We start from the raw sequence: 18,527 nt of genomic DNA, 5'->3' as shown, positions 1-18,527 counted from the left end.
GTATTATGTCATTATTATGAAAAACATAACACAGTGCTGTCTCTGACACAGTCAGTGTCTCAAATACATTTTAGCGGAACATTTGAAACTTTAGACCTCGTATGACCTGCCTCACGAGCTTATTAACAAATTGAATGGTTCACGAAACCAACAGACAGAGGAACTGGTTATGTTTTTGTTACATAATCTGCTTTTTGTTTTATCCAATTCTACTGTCTGTCTGTCCGTCCGTCTTTATCTATCTATCTATCTAATCTATCTATCTATCTATCTATCTATCGATCTATCTATCTATCTATCGATCTATCTATAGGTTATATAGGTAGAGGTATGCTGTCAGCAGCAGTAGCAGGGGGGGTCTTTGCCTCTCCACCTCCTGCCAGTATCCTAGCTGCTGTACTGTGTCTGCACAATGCAGGTATAGTCGTGTGTGTGTGTGTGTGTGTGTGTGTGTGTGTGTGTGTGTGTGTGTGTGTGTGTGTGTGTGTGTGTGTGTGTGTGTGTGTGTGTGTGTGTGTGTGTGTGTGTGTGTGTGTGTGTGTGTGTGTGTGTGTGTGTGTGTGTGTGTGTGTGTGACCTATGTTTGATACTCTGCATGTCCTTGAAATTAAAAAGTTATAGAATCACTGGATTAAATCAACCCTCTTCTCCTAGGCGCCTCGGGGGTCCTTCTCATCGTTAAAAACTACACCGGTGACCGTCTCAACTTTGGATTGGCTGCTGAACAGGCCCGTAACCACGGCGTCTCCGTTGACATGGTGATAGTCGCCGAGGACTGTGCGTTTGACCGTCCCAGCAAGGCAGGGAGGCGTGGCTTGTGTGGGACCGTGTTCATACACAAGGTAAGCTTTGGTTTACAAGGCAAGGAAAGTAAACTTAAATTACCATTCTTAAGAGTTCCATTAATTACATTTCTGTAGAAATTCAACCTTGAATTTAACAGTTAAAGGGGATTTTCACTGTAAAGCAACATTAAACAAGTTTGAGGCATACAGGAACGTTGCGTGAACATGCAGTTGGAGAGGTGTATTTAATAAAATGGCCAGTGTATATGAAGCGTGCTTCTCGATTATTTCGAAAAACGTAATCGATAGAATAATCGCTAAGAAAATATTCAATAGTTGCAGCCCTATGTCTGTTTGAGGGGCTAAAAAACACTGTCCATAATTCACTATTGTTTTTAAATAAACGTCACTATATATTGTTTGTGTGTTAGCTGGCAGGTGCATTGGCAGAGGAAGGCTGTCCATTGGACCAGATCGTCTCCAAGGTGACAGAGGCCTTGAAGGGGATAGGTGAGTCAATGCAGGTTCCTACATCCTGTTATGGTAGATGATGGGATATGGTTTATAAGGTTTTGCGTGTATTTTTGTGCATCCATAAAACATGCATGCATGCATGCATCTATCTAGGCCTGGGCAATATCGAAATATTGAAACGTACAATAGTGCTAAAAGAAAAATAACATGCGTGTGTGTATTCTCCATCCTCAGGTACTCTGGGAGTGAGTCTGTCTCCCTGCAGTGTCCCTGGATGTCTGCCTTCATTTGACCTTCCACCTGGAGACATGGAACTGGGACTGGGTGAGAGGGAGGAGGGGAGGGGTGGATGGAAGGAAGGGTGGATGGACGGATGCATTCATTTGGATTGATAAGACAGTTAGTGGAAAGGATGAAGACAAGGAAACTTCTTTCCCACAGATTGAAGCAAACATACATGCATGCATAAATGAATGTGTCCCAGCTGTGGAGTCATAAAACAGTGGCTCACCACCAGAGAGAGCCTGCTTCAATTCCCTGCAGCGGTGCCTCAGTGTTCATGGGTGGGAAGCCGGTGTGTGATCCTTGTCGCTGTGGGGACCCCTGCTGGTTACATGCAGTACATGCGTTTTTTTTTAATGTTCTGTCAGTGTGAAAAGGGAAATTTAAAAAGCTTCTCTAGTTTCTTTGGTTAAAATTGACAGCTCTGTTCCCTGCCACTATTCAGGTATCCACGGTGAACCTGGCATCAAGCGATCAAAGGTAGGTTTTCACCCCAAAACTGCCCACTCGTAGACTAAAATAGGCACAGCACATACAAGTATTTTCTCTAGTTTTTTTAAGGTAGTGGAATCATGCCCATGATGCATTTTGAGAACAGCCAGAGCCAAGCATAGTTGAGCTAAAGGTATAAATTCAAGGTATACTTGTTTGTGTTAGGCATTGCAATGAGTAAAAGTACAATGATTAAGATTAGGTATAAGTTTAAAAATGGCCTGGGATGGCGATTAGCCAGCAGTTAGCCAATCAGATAGTGTGACCTTAAACTACAAAATTAGCTTGTAGAAATCGTTACCAGTTCAGGAGCCCCAAGCTTTTTTTTTATTGTGAGCTCATTGCATAATGTCTATTTGTAATACATTTAATGAAACCCAATGGCAATTCATTTTTGTTCTATTCTATTGTCTTTCTCCATTACACTTCTGTTTCTGTCACTCAGGTGTCGTCAGCTGATGAGGTGGTGAAAACCATGCTGGATCACATGACCAACACTGACAGCCAGTCACATCTGTCGCTGAAGTCGGGTATGTATGACACTGCATGTTTGTGTATTCAGTTTATTGGCTTTACTTCAATCCTATATACTTAGTTGACCGGAGTTCCCCAGGGGTCTATACTTGGTCTCCTCCTTTCTTCCCTCGACACCAAATGTCTTTGCTGAAAATAGCCGATCTACAAGCTTACAACGAATGTTTCGGCAATTTTCACCAAATGGTCCCCTATAATATAACATGCCCAGTATATAATAGGGACGCTAGGGTTCATGTGGTTAATGGAATATGCTGGATTGTCATAATCGATTGTAGTTTATGTGCCTGCTGACACTTTTATGTTCTTTTATTACATTTTCAGTTTTACCTTTATTCTTTTTATGCAATCGTACGTCTCTATTTTATTTTGTACTCTTTTTTCATATTTTGTGTTCTTTTATTTCATAATCGAAAAAACTCCTGCACGCCGTCTTAAAATGCAAAAGAATTACATGAATGGGAACATAACAACAACTATGTTTTGGTCTTAGACCTTCATCAGGTTATCTTGGGGGGTTGGGGGTCTGCGGCCAAATACATATCAATATGGGGGCCTTGACATGAAAATGTTTACAAATGTGTCTGTCTGTCTGTCTGTCTGTCTGTCTGTCTGTCTGTCTGTCTGTCTGTCTGTCTGTCTGTCTGTCTGTCTGTCTGCCTGCCTGTCTATGTCTGTCTATGTCTGTCTGTCTATCTATCTATCTCTATCTCTCTCTCTCTCTCCAGGAGACAGTGTAGTGGTGTGTGTAAACAACCTTGGAGCTCTGTCCTGTCTAGAGATGGCTGTGGTTACCAGAGCAGCTCTCAACTGTCTGGGTAAGTGTGTGTGTGTGTGTGTGTGTCGTGCGTAGACTACACAAGCATGCATCCGTCAAATGTCTCTATGGTTTTGTGTCTGTTTTGAGAGACGCTCACTTGATTGGTCGTTTGGTCCTGTCATCATGATGTGTGATTGGTTGGCCCTTTCTGCGGTTACAGAGGGTCGCGGGGTTACGGTTGCCAGGGTGATGTCAGGATCATTTATGACATCGTTGGAGATGGCTGGAGTGTCGCTGACGCTGATGAAAGCCAACCCGGAAATACTGAGACTATTTGGTGAGAAGAACACACACACACACAAATCTGCTATTTTTGAATAGCCCAAAGTATAAAATAATGGTTATAGCTAAAATATAAAATGACACAGATGCGTTCCCGGATTGAATGGGTTAAGGCAGGGGTCTTCAACATGGGGTCCGGGACCCCTAGGGGGTCCTCAGAGCTACTATAGGGGGTCCGCCAAATCTTTGTGTGATAGGATTTAGTTTTTTTTACCATTAACCACTTGAACCCTAGAATTCCTTTTCTGAGGGGAACATTAGCCGAAAATAGCAGATCTACAAGCTCTCAACGCCTCGCAGCGCGAGGCGTTGAGAGCTTGTAGATCGGCTATTTTTGGCAAAGAGGCTATAGGTGTAGAGGGAAAAAAAACTTTAATCTGAAACACAATTTTATACAATAGAGTAGGAGGTCCCTGCTTCTCCTCTCTCTCAGCTAGGGGGTCCCTGCTTCTCCTCTCTCTCAGCTAGGGGGTCCTTGGCCTGAAAACGTTGAAGACCCCTGGGTTAAGGCGCTCTGGACAAACGCATCTACTAAATACCTAAATTGAAAGTGTTTGTATTTGTATATATATACGTACATGGTCTCCTCTCCTGTCCAGATGCTAGTACCAGTGCTCCAGCATGGCCAAACCTCAGCAGTGTGTGTGTGAGCGCGCGCAACTGCACCGTGGAAGCTCCAGCTCTGGGGGCACGACCCCAGGACGAAACGCACACCGAAGGTCAGTCACTCGGTTTCTCTGAAAATTGTGGGTTCGAGTCCAGCTTTATGACCGAAAAATTTATAATACGTAATGTGCATTATTTAAAGGATCTACACCATGAATTAAAAAAAAATATTTGATATTTAATATCATATGGTGTATGTCCCTCAAACCTTTTTCAAAAGGTTTGAGCCTAAATCATCACTCAGATATACTCATCCCAAGTCAATTGTCTCTGGCTTATACAGCACTTTCAGCTGCAATACCAAAACGTCCTCTTGGGCAGGGGGGGGCTACTGAGCAATTCTGTCTGGCCAGCATCAATGCAATGGCAATGCAAGTGATGTCACTTGCATTGCCATTCTGAAATGGCCTGTTCAGACACGCCCATTCTGAAAATCTCTGAAATGAGAATGAATGACTGAATGTTAAAAAAATATATTTTTTGGGGTACAAGAGACACTGGGGAGCCCAAAAAATACTAAAAACCAAAAGAAAAAATGAAATTCATGGTGTAGACCCTTTAATATTTATTATTTGGTCTTTAATCACATTTTGGTCGATATACAGTTTTGAAAATAAGTCATTGGATTTATATTTACTCCCTGAATTGACTGAAGTAACTTAGGCAGACAAAAAAATATGATATGTTTGTGTCTTTCAGTTGACCCAAAAAAAACATGTCTCTCCTCTTTGACTGGTGAATGTTAGTATTTATCTGCCGGTGTGTTTCATTTTGCTGTCCAGGTAGCTTGAGCCCTGTGATGCGTAGATGTCTGCAGGCGGTCTGTTCCACCCTGTTACAGCACCGGGAGGAACTCAACTCCCTGGACCGCGCTTCCGGGGACGGAGATTGTGGGAACACCCACGCACAGGCCGCTAAAGGTGAAGATCAAGCAGTGCGCACACACACAGAAAAAAATATATAATTATGTAATGACTGGAGGGTGAATGGTTAGTGTGCCGCCGAACATAATAGTTTGCAACATCTCTGGTATGAGTCCAGCTGGACCGATGTCTTGAGTATGAGATGCATTGGAATGCATCGTAGAATCAAATCGAAATATTTTGCTCTCAGCCATTCAGGAGTGGCTCCAGAGTCATGTGGTACCTGGTTGCCCGGGGAAACTGCTGTCTGTCCTCGCTGGATTGGTGGAGGAGAAGATGGGCGGGTCATCGGGAGCAGTGAGTAGATAATAGGCCGTGGGTAAATGCTTGTACTGTCACATGCATATATATATATATATATATATGCATGTACAGTACACTGCAATACAAATACAGTACACTCGTCTCTTACACATCTCTCTCTGCCTTCAGTTGTACAGTCTCTCTCTCTCTCTCTGCCTTCAGCTGTACAGTCTCTTCCTGACAGCAGCAGCTGGTCATCTCACTGAGGGGCGGAGCAACGCTGCAGCCTGGGCCGACGCAATGCATGCTGGGACAGAGGCCATGAGGAGGTATGACTGGTGGAAGGTGTCACGCTTTTGGTTCTTCACTGAGAAAGAATGTGTGAGCTTCAGCGTGCCCGTATTAGTACTCCGATATTTTACTTAAGTAAAAGTAGAAATAGAAATACTCTGTTACAAGTAAAAGGCCTGTGTTCAAAATGTTACTTGAGTAAAAGTGCAAAAGTATTGGCATCAAACTGTACTTGAAGTACCAAAAGTAAAAGTACTAAAATATTAAAAAATAGCAGATCTACAAGCTCACAACGCGTCGCATCGAGCTTGTAGATCGGCTATTTTCAAATAGCCTATGTATAAAATAGGGCTAAAGTGGTTAATGTATGTTTTATAATATCATAATTTATAACTGAAAAGTAACTAAAGTAACTAAAGTTTTCAAATAATTGTAGTGGAGTAAAAGTACAATATTTGCCTCTGATATGTAGTGGAGTAGAACTAAAAGTATTGGAAATTGGAAATACTCAAGTAAAGTACAAATACCTCAAAATTGTACTTAAATAAATGTACTTGGTTACTTTCCACCACTGTCAATTACTATACTTGTGAGGGCCAAATGTCCCCACATGTAGAGATGTAGAATTAGAGAAAGGGACATCGTAAGGACCATTTTCCTCGTCCTCATAAGATAAATGTCTGTCTGTCTGTCTGTCTGTCTGTGTTGTCATCAAGATGTTTAATGACGCTGAGCTGACCTGTCTTTCAGATATGGTGGTGCAGACCCTGGAGACAGAACGATGGTAAGAGCTCAGTGAATCACTTCTTATTTAACTCCTGCATATTCATTTAGTGTTTAAGCTTGTTGTTGTTTTAGCCCATATTTCAGTCAAATTCCATTCAAAATAAATGAATGAATGGTGTATTTATAAAGTGCCTTTATCCAAAGCCTGTTACAATGTACGTTACATTCACCCATTCACACACACACATTCACATACGGACGGCGGAGGAAACAAAACCATGCAAGGTACTAACCTGCTCATCGGCAGCAGTTAGGGCTTCAGTGTCTTGCTCAAGGACACTTCGCCACTAACCAATGGGGAGCTGGGGATTGAACCATGTGAACTGTGTGTAGCTGTTTGATCTATGATGGCATGATGATGATGATTTACAAATATGTTTTCATCTGATTACATCCAAAACATTACTGTTTTGCTTATAAACAGGGAATGAGCATTAAACACTATTAAATTAAATTACACTTGGAATATGAGGCTCACGTTATTTCTGTAGTTGATGTATGTACAGTACACTGTACACACAGGCAACATTAATTAAAGTGGACATTGAGATTAAGTCTTTCTCTCCTCATCTCCCATCAGTTGGATGCTCTGTGCCCTGCAGTGGATGAGCTGATGAAAGTAACCACAGCACCGCCTGGCGGTGAACTTGTGACACTGCAAACAGCTGTGGAGGTAGGTTTAAAGTTAACCACTTAAACCACTATATACTTAGTTGACCAGGGTCGCCCAAGGGTCTATACTTGGTCTCCTTGACACCGGAAATAGCCAATCTACAAGCCCACAACGTGTCCTATTGTAACACATTGTGAGCTAGCTTAGTAGATCTGCTATTTTCATAGAATGTTGGCCTATTAAGACAGGAATACGGACGCTACAGGATCATGTGGCTAAAGGAAAAACCTGAATAAATGAGTGGAGAAACATAGCAAATGCAGATGCTTCCATACAACTGTACTGCATGACCCTATCATGCTTTGTGTCATGTGTAAAATGCTGAGCAGGCACAGCTGGCCTCAATGTTGGATAAAGATGGCAAGAGAAAAAGATTTAAGTGACTATGAACGGTGGGTTCATTATTTTGGGACATGGATGACAGGAGCTTCAGTCACAAAGGCTGGAATTGGAGTTGGAACAGTGGATGAAGTTTAAGTGACATCTGCATTTAGAACGATGGAAAATACACTAGTAGGGTCAGAAATGTGTGGTTGAAAGCACACATTCAATGACAGTGATGCTTGCACATTAGAGTTCTCAACGGGTCTGAAAATTAAGGCCCGGCCCTACTGGGCCGGCCCGAGGCTTGGCCCGGCCCGAAAAATTACCATACTTTTAAACCCGAAAAGGTGTCATTATGTGCTTAATGTCCTCTAAGTCAAGCATCCAACAAGCTCTGAACTGAGCAGATTGGACCTACCGTTCCAGAGATAATGGCCAAAACATCTTGATCGCCAATTTTCGATTGAGTTTTATCCATCGTCGACCGTTTTTCTTTAATAACACAGGCTAGGAAGGTCGGACGGTGACAAACTAGATACCAGAATTCGAGAATATCAATGCAGTGATCGATCAGACTGTGTCAGCAATAACAGTCTGTCGACGATTACACAGGGACGGATGTTCTAGTAGGGTTGCAGTGCATAATTAAACGCCTACTTACAAAGAGAAATACAGATTTCTACAGAAATAGAGAATTTGAGAGTTCAGTGGTGCAAAAACCATTGTGGCACTGTGACTGGTCTACTACAGAGATGTGGAAAAAAAGGTGATGTGGTCAGGTGAGTCATCCTTCACCATATTCTACACAAGTGGGTGAGCGTACACCAAGAGAACGCTTACAGACATATTTCCACAAAAATTTGTTCAAATATGCAAATTATCCAATTAAATATGCACAATACCAAAATTACCCTAGGGTTTATAAGACCATTGGTTTCCAAAAAAGTATTGTCTAGAAGTCAAAAAATGATTCACACACATCACAGCTGTATATATGGGGGTAGGTTTGTTTAGAGAGTGATAATAACTGTCCTTAAGCTACTAGATTGGCAGATGTATCATACCAAAATATAAATTAGAGACATGTAGGAAGACAAAAATACAAAATATTTACGGTCACCTTTAACTGTAAAGACTTGTACCATCTTATTCCAAGTGCATCGAAGCTGTTCTGGTACTGTAGCTTACACACCTTAACACCTTACTAAGACACTTTATGATGTTTTTTCCTTTAATTTGTCACCTGTCAAATACAATAGAATACAGTATGTGTTGTGTTGTTTGAAATATATAATAATATACGTACAATATATCCATCACATCCTCTCTTAGGATGATGACCATATGTGCAACATGATTGCTTAAGAAGTGCTTTAGCCCAACTCATTCACTGCCACTGACGTAAAAAACGTAATTTGTCCCGTTTACCAATCCTGCCACTGACGTAAAAAATGTAATTTTTTTTTCTTCAAAAAAAATATTTTTTTTTTTTAGTTTTTTTTTTTAGTTTTTTTTTTAAATTTGACCCAAAGACCAAGGAGATATGATTGTTTAAAGATCTACACTCCCATCCACTTCCTTGTTAACTTAAAACTTAAAAATTCTGTATCTCGGCTCCTGAGTACTTTTTTTTTTCAATGAAAAATCTCTGGCAGTGGGCAAACGCGGCCAGCAATAATTGTGGCAGTGAATGAGTTAAGACCCGATTCTACAAAATATCTTCTAAATCCTAACAGTTTTTAGAAAAAAACTATGTTCTCTATCAGTGGTTCTCAGACTTTATCATGTGAAGGACCCCCAAAATGATATGTATTTGGCCGCGGACCCCCATCTCAAAATATTTTGTTCCAGTGACCCCCCAGAAGCAAAGATTTGAGTTACAAATGGTCGCTTTGAAAATATATTATATATTCAAAGATTTGCACAACTTTTCACGATAAAAAAAGAATAGCAGATCTACGAGCTTGTAGATCTGCTATTTTTTGAATAGCCGAAGAAATCTAAAATGACACAGATGCGTTCCGGGTCTTAATGGATTAAAAAAGTCATGACTCTGTACTGTATATGTACATTTCTCACTCCTCAGAAAGCGGAGTCGGGGGCGGAGTCAACCCGTGACCTCACAGCTAAGGCGGGGAGAGCCAGCTACATCGCCACGGAGCGTGTGACCCTCCCAGACCCGGGCGCCGTGGCGATAGCCGCCATTTTCAGAGCCGTGCTGGGGTCACTCGGTGGACAGAAGTAACCTAGCAACCATCCATGGGGCTGTGTTGGCCTATCACAAAACGTTCAAACTTTCAAAACTATCATCAGCTAGCATTTGGATAAAGATTTGTTATTAAGCTAATATAGGAATCTGTCCATATTCACATATTACTGGTGACTATAGATTGTTAGACATATCCATTGAGAACAGTATTAATTGCAATCGTCTAACCATTGATATATGGCAATATTACATACTGTAGTTAATTTAGTTCTTTACAGATGGGTCAGTGTTGATGTACTGTATAACATTGGTTCTCAAACTTTTTCATGTCAAGGACCCCCAAATTGATAAATATTTGGCCGCGGACCCCCATCTGAAAATATGTTGTGCCAGGGACCCCCAGAAGCAAAGATTTTTGTTTTTAAAAAAATGCCTTTTAAGATTTGCACACATTTTAAAGATCTTTCAAAAATAGCAGATCTACAAGCTTATAGCGCGGCACTCGGTGCCGCGCTATGAGCTTGTAGATCTGCTATTTTTGAATAGCCAAAGTATAAAAGGTTAAAGTGGTTAAAATGATTTTGATGCTACATTAACTACTTTTGCTGGGGACCCCCTAGAACCCCTCCAAGGACCCCTATTGGTCCCCGGAACCCACTTTGAGAACCAATGCTGTATAAGTTAGGCCTTGGTAGCAACCATAAGATAATGCACTATAACTGTGACAGTTAAGCAAGGGATATTGAATGGCGAGCATGTCATTGTTGAGAAATAAACGCAGACAGGGTGATTAGACCCTGATGTGAAGCAGAGACACATTCACAGTGGAGTCTCCCGTCGATCCGATGGATGAGTAGACTAGACATGCAGTCATTTCCTCTTAGCGTGGCTCCTCATGTGGGAGCGTAGCCCTATCCCTGGGACACACAGTCTTCCACAGATATACTGCAGGGAGTTTTGTCCTGTGTTGATGTGAGAGGTCCACGTGTCCTGCGGTCTCTCTTGTCTTGGATTGATGCCGCTCTTGTTAGAAAGTCTCAATGCCTTGGGTAAACACAACACTCTTGTAGACAGCTTGCCTCCTACAGTCACCATTACAAATTTAAGTTGACGATTAATTGTCCCTCAAATAATTGCGATTAACGATATAATTGTGTGTTTGGCTGCATTGAACATTGGAACATAAGAAGCCTTTTAGCCTTCGTAAGCAAAAATTGCACAGGGAGGCAGACATGACAAATAATTGAAATATGGAAAGAGATTATTGATATTTAATAATTTTGTAAAATAGTATGTAAAATTAATGTAAAATAGCGGAAATAGCTGATCTACAAGCTTACAACGGGTCACGAATTAACACAAATGCTAAGCACTTTCATATACATTTTGATTGAATTTACTAACTCATTTATTTGTAAAATAATCATTATTGCAGTTCTACACAAATGGAACTGATGAGGGCATTTGAACTCGTATCACGACAATTAAAGGGAGAAGACTCGATAAGTTAAAGTTTCACATGAACACTTCATGACCATTCATTAATACCTTTTAAGTGACCAGATATGTCATTTACAGAGAAAATGAATGCACTTGTTTTAAATAAAAATAAAATTACAATAATGATGCATAGAAAAACAAATCCACTAATCTTTGTAATTATGGTTAATAAAATGAATTTCTCTATGAAATGTGTTTGTCAACTCTAGCCCCCCCACCCCTGTCCACGCACCTGCATTTTTAGGTGGTAAAAAATTAAACCCACCCACATACATTGTTTTGAGTCACTGCTATCATTTTCTCTCTCTCGTCTTTGCATATTTTCCCCACTGGTGCAATATTTTATGTCTATTTCTCAATGCCTCACTTTTATTTTAGTCACTTCCGCTCGTGTTCTCTCCTGTCTCCTCTCTCTCTCTCTCTCTCTCCCTCTCTCTCTCCACTCTATGACTTTAGTTTCTCTCTCGTTTCTCTCATGTCTCACCGACCTCTGAGCTCTCATCAACTTCCTGACACACACACATCTCGCACAGATCAGACTTTGAACACACACACACACACACACACACACACACACACACACACACACACACACACACACACACACACACACACACACACACACACACACACACACTCTCACTCACACTCACACATCTCAGAGACGTAGGCTGGAGAGAGAGAGGGAGAGAGAGACACTGGTGGTGCTACAGTACAGAGACCACGCCAACGGTAAACAATCACTGTGTTGCGGTGTGATTTGTGTGTGCATATGTGTGTGTGTGTGTGTGTGTGTGTGTGTGTGTGTGGACCTGCTGTGCCGATCCAAGAATTTGTGATTCTCTGAGAGCTGATCTTCTAACTGAGACGTTAGAAACTGATCATCTGAAATGCAGTAAGTAGGAAAATACACGTGACACACATTTTGCAAGTGTGTGTGTGTGTGTGTGTGTGTGTGTGTGTGTGTGTGTGTGTGTGTGTGTGTGTGTGTGTGTGTGTGTGTGTGTGTGTGTGTGTGTGTGTGTGTGTGTGTGTGTGTGTGTGTGTGTGTGTGATAGACAGATCCAGTATATACTGTACACTGTTGACTAATGAGTTATTACTTTTACCGGTCACTTTAACTTCTGTTATAATTGCTTCTTTAGATACCTGACCTGAAATTCACAGATTTTGTACTATGTCCAGAACCACAGGGCCAGCATTTGAATACGTTTTCTGACCTGCATTACAAAAAAATACTGTGCTTCTTAAATGGCCAAACTAAGCTGAACTTATTTCGGGGCCCAGAATTGATGATTTTATTAAATCGATAAGTTGGATTAACGGTTGCAGCCCTATAGTTTTTTTCCACATTATGTAGTTTCACATAGGAAATAATGATATGCACGGTTTCAGCGGGCCACCTGTTTAACAGATCTGTAACCAAAACATGTGGTTATGTACGTTCACGCCAACAACGCATAGCAAACCACCAGGAAGTTGATGTTTTTGGTGTGGTATCTCGCTGTCAGTGGTGGAAAAAAGTACTCACATCTTTTACTTAAGTAAAAGTATCAATACTGCAATGTAGAAGTACTCTGCTACAAGTAAAACTTTAATGTACTTAAAGTACCAAAAGTAGAAAGTACTGATTGTGCAAAATGTCCCGTTTTGCAAGTTTTCAAATGTATTTAATGTATACAAATATTTTGAAAATAGCAGATCTACAAGCTGTGAGCTTGTAGATCAGCTATTTTCAAATGGCCAAAATGTATATAGGGCTGAAGTGGATAATGTATGTTTTGTAATAATAATCAAAATCGACAAAGTAACTAGTAACTAAAGTCTCTCTCATCGTCTGTCTCTAAGAGGAGACCTTGAACCATGAAAGAGCTCTTGTTCGAAAAGGACCGTCTTGTCTCCAGATAAAATGTTCTTTTGTTTCTTCTTTTTTTTGTTACTTTTTGATGACGTTCATGAACCAAATATCCTGTGGCACAGGATGGTGCCTGCACAAAATGATTACACAGGCATTTCTATCTGCACCTGTATCATTTGATTAAACGGACTACTATCTTTATAGCAATATGATTATTATTGTATATAAGGTGGTTTGTCACATGTTCCAGATTCTAAATTAGCCATTGATTGATTGTGTTCTGGCCTGCCATTTATTGGCCTAGAAAATAGTCATATTTTGCTATCATCTCTCTCTATCAATGTCTCTTTATCTGTTTCTCTCCCTCTCTCCTTCCCTCCCCTCTCTCTCTCTCTCGCTCTCTCTCTCTCAGATGGAGTTTGCCTGTAGTCATGTCGTGTGTAACTGGAGACCTGAGAGCATTAATGCAGGTAAATATCAATCCCAGTGCTCACATAATGTATTCATAAGGTCACTTCTCATAATGTATTCATAAGATCACATCCCTGTGTGCAATATATAATATAAAGTCACCATTGCACCCTAGCATCCCTATTCCGGGCATGTCCTAATAGGCGGTCATTCAGCAAAAATAGCAGATAGGGTTGCAACGTATTGTGAGCTTGTAGATCTGCTATTTTCAACGAAGATATTTGGTGTAGCGGGGGAAAAGGAGGGACCCACGTAAATATCCCTGGGGGACCCCAGTCAACTAACATAGGGCTTACAGTAGGTGTATAATTGGCTTCAGCACGTACAGTACAGTATTTCTAATATAATTCCCTTGTTTGTGATTAAGCTGAGTTAATAATGAACCCAGCATTTTCCCAGCATACACCAGTGTTTGTCCCACATTTTCCCAGCATACACCAGTGTTTGTCCCACATTTTCCCAGCATACACCAGTGTTTGTCCCAGACGGTCTGTGAATGAACATCCATATGACAACAGAACCAGTGCTTTACATCAAGCAGGTAACTCTCTCCCTCTTCTCTGTGTGCATTTCTTGCCCTCATACTCTCTCTCTTTGTCTGTTTTTCTTTCTATACATTTTGTCTATAATTGTCCTTTCTGTCTCTCTGTCACTTATTCGTTCCTTCCGTCTCTCTCTCAGTATGCCGTATGAACAGTGTTATTTGTCTGTGCGGTGAGCTGATGTCAGGGCCATTGATGGCAACAGGAAAGTTTTTTTTGCAGCGCGTGTGCGTGTGTGTGTGTGTGTGTGTGTGTGTGTGTGTGTGTGTGTGTGTGTGTGTGTGTGTGTGTGTGTGTGTGTGTGTGTGTGTGTGTGTGTGTGTGTGTGTGTGTGTGTGTGTGTGTGTGTGTGTGTGTGTGTGTGTGTGTGTGTGTGTGTGTGTGTGTGTGTGTGTACTTTAGGCATATGCTTAAGAACGATGGACAGAAAAGTCAGATAGCGTAGGAAGGTGTGAAAACGCACACACACACACACACACATAGTGCAAACCACAACACAATTCTTAGTACCAGACAACGACTAAATGTGCCTAAATTATTTCCATTATGTTCTGTCAACTCACTCACACACACACACACACACACACACACACACACACACTTCAATTTTTTTATTTGAGTCCACGTTTATAAAATACATTACAAGGGCACAAATATTTTTCAGTTGCTTTTGATGTCCCACACACTGGAAACAACATGTGTCTCAGTGCTTGAATCCAAAGTCCAGAATGTACTGAATGTAAACAACAAATGTGCATGAACTAGTCTTATTCACAGTCAACACATTGGTCATACACTTCAGTCTGCCATATTACCAACACCGGGGGGAAACTATGGGTACAGGAAGCACCTTCTCCTCCAAATACATCGACTGCCTATAATGGAGGAGATTAAGCAATATTTTGCAAGCTGCTCTGCCTCACACACACACACACACACACACACACACACACACACACACACACACACACACACATACACACACCAGTGTTGATTTCGTCGACTAAAACTGATGACAAATGCTCGTCGACTACCTTTTTTCACTGACAAAAACTAAATAAAAACTAAGCTATGATGACAAAATATGAAAATATTGACAATTTGTCAACAAATAAAAACTAGACTCAAATGTTAGTGAGGGACTAGTGGAGAAGAGATCAACAACGCGTCACTTACAACGCGTCACGCTGCGACGCGTTGTGAGCTTGTAGATCTGCTATTTTCGGCATGCAGCTAAGTGAAAATCTGCCATTTCGATGCCATCAAGGACCGCCAAAATATTTTTTGGCCGACAAAATCAACTGTAGATTTAGTCGACTATAATTTTATGATATTTAGTCCATTGAAACTAGACTGAAACTAAAACTTTTTGGATGACTAAAATATGACAAAAACTAAATGAAATGTTATTCAATAGACTGACTATAACTAAATCAAAATCTGCTGTCAAAATCAACACTGACACACACACACACACACACACACACACACACACACACACACACACAGTCACACACAGTCACACACAGTCACAGGTTGCAACTCACTTGTTCATCATATGTTGTGCTAGTGTTTACTCTGTATTTGTTATCTAATAATAATATAAAGGAAAACGGGTGGTGAACCTGTCATAGTAAGTGGACAAGTCTTTGTCTTGTTTTTCAGAGCCTCCTCCTCTGCCCCCTCGACACATCGTTCCCCAGAAACAAACGCGCCGAACCTCCACCACCACCATCCCTCCTCCACCCTCCTTCAAACCACCACCACCCCCTCCTCCTGCTCCTTCTGCGCCTCCTGCACCTCCTTCTGCACCTCCTGCGCCTCCTGCTCCTTCTGCTCCACCTGCACCATCCGCTCCACCCGCACCTCCCCCTCGCTCCACCCTCGTTCCTCCTCTACCTTCAAAAGGTGAGCGTCCGTCTGTCTACAGCATACATGGGCAACTGGCGGCCCGGGGGCCACACGCGGCCCTCACCTTCACTTAATGCGGCCCGCAGGTTGATAACGGATTACTGATGTATTATTGATTTCAGCTGTTTACAATTCCAAACATGCAGACATGACCCGCTTCAATTACTTCAGTCTATATTAGTAGCTTAATGACTAGTATTACAATTCTATTGTCTTTTTCATGTCCAATGTATTTGTGTTTAAGTTCATAAAGTTAACATAAGTATAACTAAATGCATTTCAAATGAAATACAAATGTTACTTTTCAGGATTCTATTTCAAAAATAACAAAAACAAATTCAGGATTCCAAATTCAGGATTCCAAATTCAGGATTCCAAATTCAGGATTCCAAATTCAGGATTCCAAATTCAGGATTCCAAATTCAGGATTCCAAATTCAGGATTAAAAAAAAATAAAAAATAACATGGCGAAGTACGGCATTAACTCATTGAGTGCGCAAATTATTATTATCTATTTCTGGCCATTACGATTTTTATTTTTTTATTTTTTCAAAGTAAAAAAAAAGTACTTAGGAAGCGAGATACAGCCTTTTTCAGTTATAAGTTAAACAAGGAGTGGATGGAGCTGCAAATCTTCAGATAATGATATCTTGGTTTTTTTTTTCTACTTTTTTTTTTCTATGTCTCTCTGACCCTGAGGACACTCATCTAGAACAGTTAGCAGCATCTGTCTGTCTGTCGGTCTGAGTTAACTGAGTTCACGGAATTGCAGTGGTGTGAAGTACATAAAAGTACATGTACTCAAGTACTGTTTCTGTTTTGTCTTGTTTTTGATATGAATATTGATGTGAAAATGAAAGGTTTGAAATGAAATGAACTGTACTTAAGTACAATGTCGAGGTATTTGTTACTTTGCTCACAATGCGACGCATTGTGAGCTTGTAGATCTGCTATTTTCAAAAGATTTTTTATACATTTTATACATTTGAAAACTTGTGAAATGGGACATTCTGCACAACGAGAACGTTCTACTTTTGGTACTTTAAGTACATTGTGATACCAATGCTTTTACTTGTAACAGAGTATTTCTACACTGCAGTATTGATACTTTTACTTAAGTAAAACATTTGAGTACTTATTCCTCCACTGGTTAGCGGAATTGAGCAGAAGCCACAGTTATGGTTTACTTCGAAGTTAAAAGTAAGGGGGATGTGGTTTAATGTTATCAGTTAGGCGTTTAACTTGATGATGAGATTGGTACTGTGTCACAGCCAGGAATAGTAACTGTGAGTCGCGCATATTGTTCAAGTGTGAGTCCATATGCTAAACTCAAAGTAGTCTTTATTTGCCTGTGAAAAAAGAACTCTGTGAAAGAGCACATATGGGCCTCCACCAAATCTTTTAGCCGAAAATAGCCGATCTACAAGCTCACACTGCGTGAATCTTCTATGTTTGCATAATGTTTGCTTAGTTATTACGACATGCCCAGAATAGGGAAGCTAGGGTTTGAGTGATTAAGTCAGTGTCTTTTTATTTCTATGCCTGACCTCATTCTCATGACCCCAGGCGTATTCTAAGATATTGTTACTGGTGACAGAGTCTCTGAGACCATACTTCTGCAGAAGTAATTTCATATCATTTCAAACCTTTATTTATACTCGAAGGACATAGAGGTTGCCACTCATTTTCGGTGTCGTCGAGATACATCACAGTACAGTTTCATGTTCACGTCAATATTCATATCAATGATAAAACAAAACAAAACAGAAACAAAACAAATACAGAAATGTTCCCCTATCGTGTGACACAACACAAATTTAAAAGCAGTTGGAGACACTTGGGGGTAGGTCTGCAATCAAAGATTTAAATTCCATATTTTATGGGAGAACAGATCTTAAATTTAAGCTGTAGGTCATACCAAGTGGTTGGGGCACTAAAACAAAAGGCTGTTTTTTCCAGTTCAGTCTTTACTTTAGCGTGAGCCAATCACTGGAGCGTGTCCTATGTGGTACAGGATTCCAATCCAGCAGAGATCTAATATACAATGGTAAAGTCCCATCAATTGCCTTAACCCATTGATACCTGGAACGCTTCTGTGTCACTTTAGATGCCTTTGGCTATTCAAAAATAGCAGATATACAAGCTCATAGCGCGGCACCGAGTGCCGCGCTACGAGCTTGTAGATCTGCTATTTAAAAAAAAAAACAATTTATATTTTCTTCAAAAAACTGTTAGGATTTAGATTTTTTTAAAGAATCGCCTCAGGTCTTAATGGGTTAAAGATGAACAGGTACCAGTGTTTCGCCTGTCGGCCAAGAAAGGCCAACCCACTCTGTCATACAGGATGCAGTGATGAGTCCTAATAGTGCAGTGGTTCTCAAACTTTTTCATGTCAAGGACCCCCCAAAATGATATGTATTTGGCAGCGGACCCCCATCTCAAAAATGTTGTTCCACCTCCA

At 40.8% G+C, this 18,527-nt stretch overlaps 2 protein-coding genes across 5 annotated transcripts in view; both read left to right on the top strand.

The window, feature by feature from the left end:
• Positions 1–323: 323 nt before the first annotated feature.
• LOC308102066 (triokinase/FMN cyclase-like) lies at positions 324–11,341 on the top strand. 3 transcript variants are annotated; one of them, XR_013934614.1, is made up of 16 exons: positions 324–418; positions 655–842; positions 1,217–1,295; positions 1,494–1,583; positions 1,987–2,021; positions 2,479–2,563; positions 3,296–3,385; positions 3,548–3,664; positions 4,269–4,388; positions 5,118–5,255; positions 5,449–5,555; positions 5,724–5,830; positions 6,543–6,576; positions 7,159–7,251; positions 9,662–10,094; positions 10,470–11,341. XR_013934614.1 is itself a non-coding variant. In XM_080451658.1 (15 exons), the coding sequence occupies exons 1-15, from the start codon at positions 331–333 to the stop codon at positions 9,818–9,820; spliced, it is 1,530 nt and encodes a 509-aa protein (XP_080307784.1). In that variant the 5' UTR covers positions 324–330; the 3' UTR covers positions 9,821–10,215. The 3 variants fall into 3 exon arrangements, 1 of the variants encoding a protein (XP_080307784.1); XR_013934615.1 differs by having other exon boundaries at positions 10,466–11,341; XM_080451658.1 differs by lacking the exon at positions 10,470–11,341 and having other exon boundaries at positions 9,662–10,215.
• Positions 11,342–11,909: 568 nt separating this feature from the next.
• The window catches only part of LOC308102065 (circularly permutated Ras protein 1), a 29,392-nt gene continuing 22,774 nt past the window's right edge, over positions 11,910–18,527 (top strand). The window contains exons 1-4 of one of the 2 annotated variants that reach the window (XM_080451657.1): positions 11,910–12,016; positions 13,555–13,612; positions 14,077–14,154; positions 15,821–16,063. In XM_080451657.1, coding sequence (XP_080307783.1) covers positions 13,555–13,612; positions 14,077–14,154; positions 15,821–16,063 — 379 coding nt within the window. In that variant the 5' untranslated portion in view covers positions 11,910–12,016. Of the gene's footprint in view, positions 12,180–13,554; positions 13,613–14,076; positions 14,155–15,820; positions 16,064–18,527 lie in introns of both variants that reach the window. The other variant, XM_080451656.1, reaches the window with a different exon arrangement.

The sequence above is a fragment of the Gymnoscopelus braueri genome (genome assembly GCF_963280865.1).
Source record: "Gymnoscopelus braueri genome assembly, chromosome: 15".
NCBI classification, from domain to species: domain Eukaryota; kingdom Metazoa; phylum Chordata; class Actinopteri; order Myctophiformes; family Myctophidae; genus Gymnoscopelus; species Gymnoscopelus braueri.
Note: the sequence above shows the minus strand (reverse complement) of the source record. Positions and strands in the feature narration are given on the sequence as shown.